The 9214-nt window shown below is 39.7% G+C and overlaps 1 protein-coding gene across 2 annotated transcripts in view; it reads left to right on the top strand.

The window, feature by feature from the left end:
• Positions 1–1742: 1742 nt before the first annotated feature.
• Positions 1743–9214, top strand: part of chst7 (carbohydrate (N-acetylglucosamine 6-O) sulfotransferase 7) — a 28964-nt gene continuing 21492 nt past the window's right edge. The window contains exon 1 of one of the 2 annotated variants that reach the window (XM_057841403.1): positions 1743–2638. In XM_057841403.1, coding sequence (XP_057697386.1) covers positions 1838–2638 — 801 coding nt within the window. In that variant the 5' untranslated portion in view covers positions 1743–1837. The remainder of the gene's footprint in view (positions 2639–9214) is intronic. The other variant, XM_057841402.1, reaches the window with a different exon arrangement.

The following is a 9214-nucleotide window of genomic DNA, read 5'->3' as shown; positions in this document are numbered from 1 at the left end:
TCTTTTCATAGGACAACACTGACAAAATTACACTTTGACACAATGAAAATTAGTTCGTGTACAGCTTATATAATGGAGTTAATTTATTTTCTCCTCAAAATAACTCAATATATAGCCATGAATATCTAAACCCCTGGCAACAAAAGTACACCCCTTTGAAAAACGTACATCCCTAAATGTCCAAATTGAGTACTGCTTGCCATTTTCCCTCCAAAATGTCATGTGACTCGTTACAGGAGTGCTGTCAGCATTGCTGCAGAGATTGAAGAAGTGGGAGCTCAGCCTGTTAGTGCTCAGACCATACGCCGCACTCTATATCAAATTGGTGCGCATGGCTGTCACCCCATGAGGAAGCCTCTTCTAAAGACGGTAGACAAGAAAGCCCACAAACAGTTTGCTGAAGACATGTCAACAAAGCACATGGATTACTGGAACCATATCCTATGGTCTAATGAGACAGGCGAGCATTCCGGCCCTGAATCTTATACCGGAACTGCGTTCTGGCCCTGAATCTTATACTGGAACTGCGTTCCTGACCGTTCTGGCCCACTTTCACCCCTGCTGTACTTGCTCTAATTTGAATATTGTAACTTTTACAAATTGATAATTGTTGTGTACATAAATCAATACCTGTTGAGTATATACTAGTGCTGCAACGATTAATTGATTAACTCGAGTAACTCGAGTATTCGATTAGAAAAAAAATATTCGAATTAAATTTTGCTGCTTCGAGTATTCGTTTAATTAAAGTGGTGTTGCAATGGTTTGATTTGAAAGAATTTGCATTTATTGATTTGGGTGGATACTTTGCCCTCGAGTCTGCCTCATTTCACTTGGCTGAATCCAGCTGCTCCCTGTTAAGAACAACTTAAGCTAAGTTTTTTTTGTTTCAACTAATGTTTTTTTTTTTTTTTTTTTATGCATTCGTAATTTAGTTTAAAGGTACTGTATATTTAGCCGTTTTTTGTGGGAATATGTGTTTGAAGTATTTATTAAGAGCATTGTAAAAAACGTTGGCACTTTATAGCATTTAAACTAGCAGAATTTTCTATGTAAATTAGCCAATTATTCTTTTGTTGTACATATATTGTCTTTTTTTTTTTTTTTTATACCATTTGAGGCTCAGGTCAGGTATTTTAATTTTTTATGTTCCTTATCCGATTATTCGAACTAATTAGTTCATCAATTAATCAACTACTAAACTAATCGATAGCTGCAGGCCTAGTATATACACACATGTATAAATGCATATATGCATATCGGGAAGGCAGTTATCACCTTTCGGCTATTTTGTTTCAGTGCCATTCAATAAATATAACATTATAGCTATTATTGCTCAAATTTCTACCTATTCTCAAATGGCTTGGTTTTTAACAAACTTATAAGAAGCAGTAAATTAACTGCATACTTAAAAATAATTATTCTTTTCAACATCCAGCCATAATCATAGCCACATTAAAGCGTTTTTTTTTTTTTTTTTTTTTTTTTTTTTTTTATAAAGCAAACTGCTTGAAAATCCGTCTGGATTTCTTCAAGTGAAGAGTATTTTAGTGGAGAAAATCACTCACCTAATTAGTTTCTCTACAAAGTCCACTGCTTTAAGATGGCTTCTGGGTACTAACGCCGCTGACACTGACTAATGGCATCTAGCTCTATATATATGTGATATCTTTGAACAGACGCACCCTCCTCTCTCCGTAATATGACGTCGAGTAGCAACTTTCCAACCCCTGTTAGACCCCGCCTCTCGCCACGCCCACCCAAAATGAGTGCGCAACACAGTCTACCCGCTCGCTTCCCTCACAACTCTAGCGGATCCCCCAAAGCTTGACAAGCGATGAAGAGGAGGCTCCAGAAGAAATACTTGCTTCTGATCCTCGCCTACACGGGATTGCTTCTGCTTATCCCGTATGTGTTCGACTTCGGGGAGCGCTCCCTGCAGCGCTCCAAGCACGGGCTCCTGCAGCAGCAGCAGTCTCGGTGCTCGGACCTGAAGAACGCCGTGGATCTGCTGTGGGAGCACGGCTACAAAGTGGACGGCTCCAACGGTACGGAACCGCCGGAGCATGGATCGCCACGCACTCACATCTATCTGCACGCCACATGGAGAACCGGCTCATCGTTCCTGGGCGAGCTTTTCAACCAACACCCGGACGCTTTCTACCTGTACGAGCCCATGTGGCACATCTGGCAGGCCCTTTACCCGGGCGACGCGGGGAGCCTGCAGGGCGCCGTCCGCGACATGTTGAGCTCGCTGTTCCGCTGCGACTTCTCAGTGCTCAAGCTGTACGCCGGGTCGCAGAACCTGACCACCGCCTTCATCTTCGGCTGGAAGATGAACAAGGTTGTGTGCTCCGAGCCACTGTGCGACGCCCACCAACGGCACCGCGTCGGCCTGGTGCAAGAGGACCGATGCGCCAAGTGCCCCAAGCGGGATATCCGCGAGCTGGAGCGGGAGTGCAAGAAGTACCCGGTGGTGGTGATCAAGGGGGTACGCGTGCTGGATCTTGGGACCCTCGTGCCCCTCATGAAGGATCCGGATATCAAGCTGCAGATCGTGCAGCTATTCCGGGATCCGAGAGCCGTGCACAACTCTAGACTCAAGTCCAAGCAGGCCCTTGTCAAGGAGAGCATCCAGGTGAGGATTGTTTTTTACCACTTTTCTACGAATATATGTTTTTTTGCAGAATTAACTCATTGGCTGCCATTTAGGGTGGTAGATGTCTGATCAGTTTTAGTGTTGTTCCGATCATGTTTTTTTTGCTCCCGATCCGATCCCGATTGTTTTAGTTTGAGTATCTGCCGATCCCGATATTTCCCGATCTGATTGCTTTTTTTTTGGCTCTCGATTCAATTCCAATCATTCCCGATAATTTTTCCCGATCATATACATTTTGGCAATGCATTAAAAAAAAAAAAGAAAAAAGAATAAAACTTGGACAAATATATACATTCAACATACAGTACATACAGTAAGTACTGTATTTGTTTATTATGACAATAAATCCTCAAGATGGCATTTACATTATTAACATTCCTTCTGTGAGAGGGATCCATGGATAGAAAGACTTGTAATTCTTAAAGGATAAATGTGACTTTGTATGTTGTGACTAGATATTGCCATCTAGTGTATTTGTTGAGCTTTCAGTAAATGATACTGTAGCCATTTAACCGTTCTGCCCAAATGCATGATGGTAAGTGCAACAATGACTGTGCGTAGTGACACCAATTGATATATCTTCTCTGCGTTGAGAAATAACATATGGTGTTAAGAAAAAGATCAACTACTACCTTTCTTCCCCACATTGCTTCCCACGATATTTTTAATTGATGAGAGGGTGATTTTAAGGCTTTAGCCAATTAAATAAAGGCTCCAAAGACTGCTCTACTACTCATTTTACACTACCTTTTAGCTCTATATTTAGGTAAAACGGCGCCTTTATAGATTGAACGCGACAATGGGTGAGTGGGTCGAGCAGCGCATGCGTTAATTGCATTAAATAGTTTAACGTGATTAATTTTTTTAAAAATTAATTACCGCCGTTAACGCGATAAATCTGACAGTCCTACTTTAAGCCTAAACTAAAGACTCTGGATGAGTGTAAGACATTTTGTCTGTAACGTGAAATGCAATTAGAAAACGATTTAATTAAAAAATATATACATATTAAAAAATGGCATATCCGATATTTTTTTGCCGATTCCGATACTTTGAAAATGACGTGATCGGGATGGCGATAGATCGGGACATCTTTAGTTTTGACTTGGAGTGTTGGCAACAATCAAAATTCTAAAAGTATGTGCTGTGGAAGAAGAACATTTATCTTGAAAACACCTAATAACTTATTCTTTGCCATTGTCAGTGTGAGACGTCCAATCCAACTTGACTTGGAGGGCTAGCAGCTATGAAAATAAATATATGGCGGAAAACACTCAGGTGACATGAGGTTCGGCTCTGAGACCCCCAATTTGGCCAACTTTCAAAATTGTCCAATATGCATGCATGATACATCATTGGAAAGCTTAAAATATCAATTTTCTGGAGGGAAGAAAAATTTTGAACAGGAGGGCATTTAAAAATAAAAAAAATTTAAACAGCAAAACCCTAACTGGAGGCGAGAGCAGAATAAAAAACGCCACAATTTTAACGAGATATTATCGCGTGTACTTACCTTGTTTCGATCATGAGAATGGCCACAGCTGGATTTCTTGGGGATTTTATGGGTGAAACATGGTCATATAACAAGGGTCGCGACGCAGACATTGCAGACAACAAGGACTGGTCGAGATTTTATTTTTTATATATTTACCCTTTTAAACGTTATTTTTCAATTTTTCTTTGTTTGGATCGAATATTTATCATCTAAAATATTGGTGAAAATGCGACAGTGACGAAAAAAAATGCATTTAAAGCAGAAATGTGAAGTAATTTCATAACATGCCAGATGGGGTCACAATTAAAGTAATTAAACATTGTCCAACAAATAAAGCATGAAAAAGTAATTTGTATGTCGTATATTTGACAAAATAATGGCGTTTTCGAAATTCGAGCCTGAAAGGGGACGAACCTGGAAGTGATACATCACACCGAGAACAGCGTTGGCAGCGCTCCATACATATAGCCGCCATACAAAGCCCTTCAAACAATGATTCAAACAGCGATATAAGCGATAGATCGAGCGCAAGGGAGGAGATCCAAATTTTTGAAGAGTTGGAGGAAGAAGAGGAGGTTGGAATTTTATGTTGGACTTAACATGTATTAGCAAGACGCTCATCAGGATGCAAACAATGTGCCTAGACTACCTGACATGGAATGGATTCAAGACCCATCGAGATTACAAGATTGGTAAAATATAGGCTGTTATTATTTTCATGATTTGAAGATGCAGGCATTTGCACATAATTTTATGTTTTTGTCTATCTGATGACATTGTTTAAAAAAATAATAATCAGACTTCATGTTCATTTTGGCAGATCCGGCAGCTCTCGTGCATATAAAATAATAATATAAAAATGTTGGGGGGAAAGAAGGAGATGAGTCGTTGATGGCTTTCTTCACTTTATTGTGACAACAATAAGAAAACAAAATAATAGCGGACTGCCGCCACATTCGACCGCAAAGTTTTGCTTCTCGCTCATCTTCCCCTCGCCTCCTACTACTCACAGCTCTCCAGTCCCAGCGTCTCTTAAACGGATCGTGCATAGTGTCTTGTTATGAGCTTTTTGTTGACAAAGGTATCGAACGCACGACGTGCTGACAACTTTGTTTCTTTATTAACACATGGAGCTAACAGTACGAACACAGCTTGGGGCTCTCGGCAGGAAGTGGCGTCTAATGGCGTGAGGAAATGTAGTTTTTTCACACAGGCGAACAGATTACAATGCACTACTTAAGTGTTGTCCCAACACTACATTTCCCATGATTCACTGCGTGACCTGCGCGCTCGCTGATTCTCTGCGAGACATTAAAACCAACACGCTTGTTGTCAACTGTCACCTGTCAGTGGCTCTGGTAAAACACAAACTAGGCTATCAAGCGATCACCGTGAAAGAGACGCCGAACCGTACAAATGCAATGCAATGCTTGAAGCATGAAGGTGGAAATACATAATACAAATAAATGTGCACAAACCCACCGGCGGTGTGTGTCTCTTACGGCAACGTGACCGTGAATTACCGCGACGCCAACCCGCTTATATGCACATCCACACCCCTTTCCCGATAGACAGTGGATTAACCCTTTATGACAAGATCGTAGATGAAGCACAATTTAAACACGCTTAACCTAGCGAACGCAACAACAACTATGATCGGGGATTGCCACGAGTTAGCTTTTGGCTAACGTCGCTAGCTTCTACGGTTCATTCCACAACAGTTGGCAGCTCTGCTTTGACAAAGTCATCAGTCATCTATCCAAAAATCACACTTACTTTTTGGCAAATCCTTGATCAAAAGCAGAACGGTTAAGGAAGCAGGCCTCTTCGAAGTGTTTGTAGCAGAGAACACTACTCGATGATGGCGTGAAATTCATTCGCTTCGTGCGAACGAAAAATGTCCATTTACGTGCCCTGCTATCCTTTGGCCACTCATACAACTTTTCGTTTGAGTGAGAACAAAACATCGCCACACATCGCCGTGGCATCTTACCGAGAGGCAATGCAACAAACAATACTGTTCTATGGCGGACTTCCCTCGCACTTCTCAGTGTGACGTCATTTCCGAAGATTTCCGAAGATTGCCGAAGAAAAGCATTTTCGTTGTCAAGGGCGTTGCTATGGGTTAAACAAAGAATCTGGAAGGGTTGCGTTAAGAAAAAATAACGAAAATATGCTTATTATTGTTTAGCCATTGATATTATTCAAAAACATGGTTGGCCAACCTTAGTTCACATTTCCGCTTTAAGCGATAGTTATGAGGTAGATATCCGTGACTTTTTTACAGACACCAATTTTTTCATCGAGACGTAATTTGTTTAAAAGCTCAAAATATGCGAGTGAATAATTTTTTTAAATCGTTTTTTTTAAACTAAATATTAGATATCAATTAATGATTCTAAGCTAAAAATGACAGACATTTTCGAATAATAAATATGATTATTTACCTTCTTTTTATGGCTAGGTTGAAATAAAAGCGGTTGTGCGACGTCTGTAAACGGGATCTTCCAATGTAAAACAAACATATTAAAAATAGTTTGGGGGCTTATTGCGCCATGAATCTGCTATGGCAGCATGTACAAGAGTGTGCAGCACCCATCTGAAAGCGCGCTCCTACACTGCTGGTTTTTATTGGTAAATATCTTGTTCACCTGCCTAATCTTGCTTGTACTCATGTTGCTGCCTCTAGAGCTTGATTACAGTTAGGGCTGCAGCTATCGAATATTTTAGTAATCGAGTAATCGACTGAAAATTCTATCGATTAATCGAGTAATCGGATAAAACAAATATATTTTTAGGTGAAGAGCAATTATAAATATACATGAGAAAACAAGACATTTCATCTAATCTTGAACCATTTTCAGTCAATCAATGTCTTTATTTTCGATGTATATTGTTGAAAACAGCCAACAATTGCATCTCAGATGTAACTAGAATTAAAAAAAAAAAAGACAAATTCACTGCTTTCACTCAAAAAACCTTTAGATCTTATTTTTTTTTAAAAAGAAAAGGAAAAAAAAAAAATATATATATATATATATATATATATATATACCTAAAAATGCCATTGCGCTTGATAACACACATCACTTAAAAGTTGGGATTTTTTCCCACGTCTTTCAAGTGAATTTCTATTTGTGTCAAGCCATTTTTAAGTTATAGTTAAGTTTTACGGTACTCTAAACTGTAAGTCCTGATAGGATTTTGAGTTTTTCACTGTTCAAAATAAATGTATGATACAGGCTGTATTGGAGCACATTAGGGACCAGTGCTACTTGGTGTTTTATCCAGCAATGACTACTAAGCTAAAATTGATAGTTAGCATTATTGAGTTTTTATTTTACACCCTCATCACTCCACATTCACAACACTATGTTATGTTAAAGCCTGTATGTAAGACACGTTAGCCCCGCATCGAAAGTGGTCATAATTAATAGAAACCTAGCCCTCCGCAGGGCTAACGTTACGTGAGCTAGTGACTCAGACAGTAACTATAATCTTATTTATTAGCGCTTAGCGCTCTTTATTAGCGCTTAGCGCTCTACTGCTTTAAGATGGCGGCTGTTTATTAACGCTGCCCAGATGTGGCCGAGTCTGTCATTTTGCATCTAGTTCAACATACATGTGATCTCTATGAGACTCATCAGATGCTACCTGCTACCAACTTAACATCATGCGGGCTAGTTTTTAGCAACGTCAGCGTAGTTTGGAGCGGCTGTCGGCTGCAGAAATGTTTTTTATATTTTTTTATAGTTTCTTCCTCTACGCACGTGACGTCAGCGCGTTGACCCGCATTAAAAGTAGTCCGAGCGAAACGTGATGCTTAGAACTGTCAAAATAAACGATTACTCGAGGTGAATAAAATTACTCGGATCAGTTTTTAAACTCGAGTTACTCGAGTTGCTCGAGTATTCGTTTCAGCTCTAATTACAGTATAGTTGCACGGGGCTTATCGATTGCACCCGAGGCATGAAAACGAAACTATCAATTCACAATGAGAAAAAAAAAATAAAACAAACAAAAGTAACGTGTAACGCAGGCAACAATTTGAAAAGTAGTGGCATAAAAAGTACAGACAACTTGCTGTAGAATGTAGTGAAGTGTAGAATATTTATTAAGTCTCATTGCATCAAAAAAACGTAAAAGGGTTGGGGTTAGTACCACATCATATTTGTACTTTGTAAAGTACATGTATACAAAAATATACTTAAGTACGGTAACGAAGTACTTTTACTTCTTTACATACCACCACTGGAGTGAGATACATATCAGACATGTTTTTCAGCTCTGCAAATGTACAGCTGTATGAAAAAGTATCTGAACCTTTTGGAATTCTCACATTTCTGCATAAAATCACCATCAAATGTGATCTGATCTTTGTCAAAATCGCAGAGATGAAAAAACTGTCTGCTTTAACAAACATCACCCAAACATTTATAGGTTTTATTATTTGAATGAGGGTAGTATGCAATCAATGGCAGAAAGGGGAAAAATAAGTGAGTGAACCATCAGATTTAATATTTTGTGGGCCCCCCATCGTCAGCAATAATGCAGACGCTTCCTGTACCTGCAGATCACTCTGGCACATTGATCAGGACTAATTTGGGCCCATTCTTCTCGACAAAACTGCTGTAGTTCAGTCAGATCCCTGGGATGTCTGGCATGAATCGCTGTCTTTAGGTCTGACCACAGCATTTCAATGTGGTTCAAGTGTGGACTTTGACTTGGCCACTCCAGAACGTGTAGTTTGTTCTTCTGAAACAATAATCTTTTGGATCATTGTCTTGTTGCAGCATCTATCCTCTTTTTAGCTTCAACTGTCTGACAGACGGCCTCAGGTTTTCCTGCAAAACATCCTGATAAACTTTTGAATTCCGTCTTCCATTAATGATTGCAAGTTGTCCAGACCCTGAGGCAGCAAAACAGCCCCAAATCATGAAGCTTCCTCCACCATGCTTCACGGTGGGGATGAAGTGTTGATACACATGATGTTGTGTGTTACTCCCAAACAATTAAACTTTGGTTTCATCAGTCCACAAAATGTTTTGCCAAAACTTCTG

This window comes from Corythoichthys intestinalis, chromosome 7 (assembly GCF_030265065.1).
Source record: "Corythoichthys intestinalis isolate RoL2023-P3 chromosome 7, ASM3026506v1, whole genome shotgun sequence".
Taxonomy (NCBI): Eukaryota; Metazoa; Chordata; class Actinopteri; order Syngnathiformes; family Syngnathidae; genus Corythoichthys; species Corythoichthys intestinalis.
This window is presented reverse-complemented; position numbering and strand designations above follow the sequence as displayed.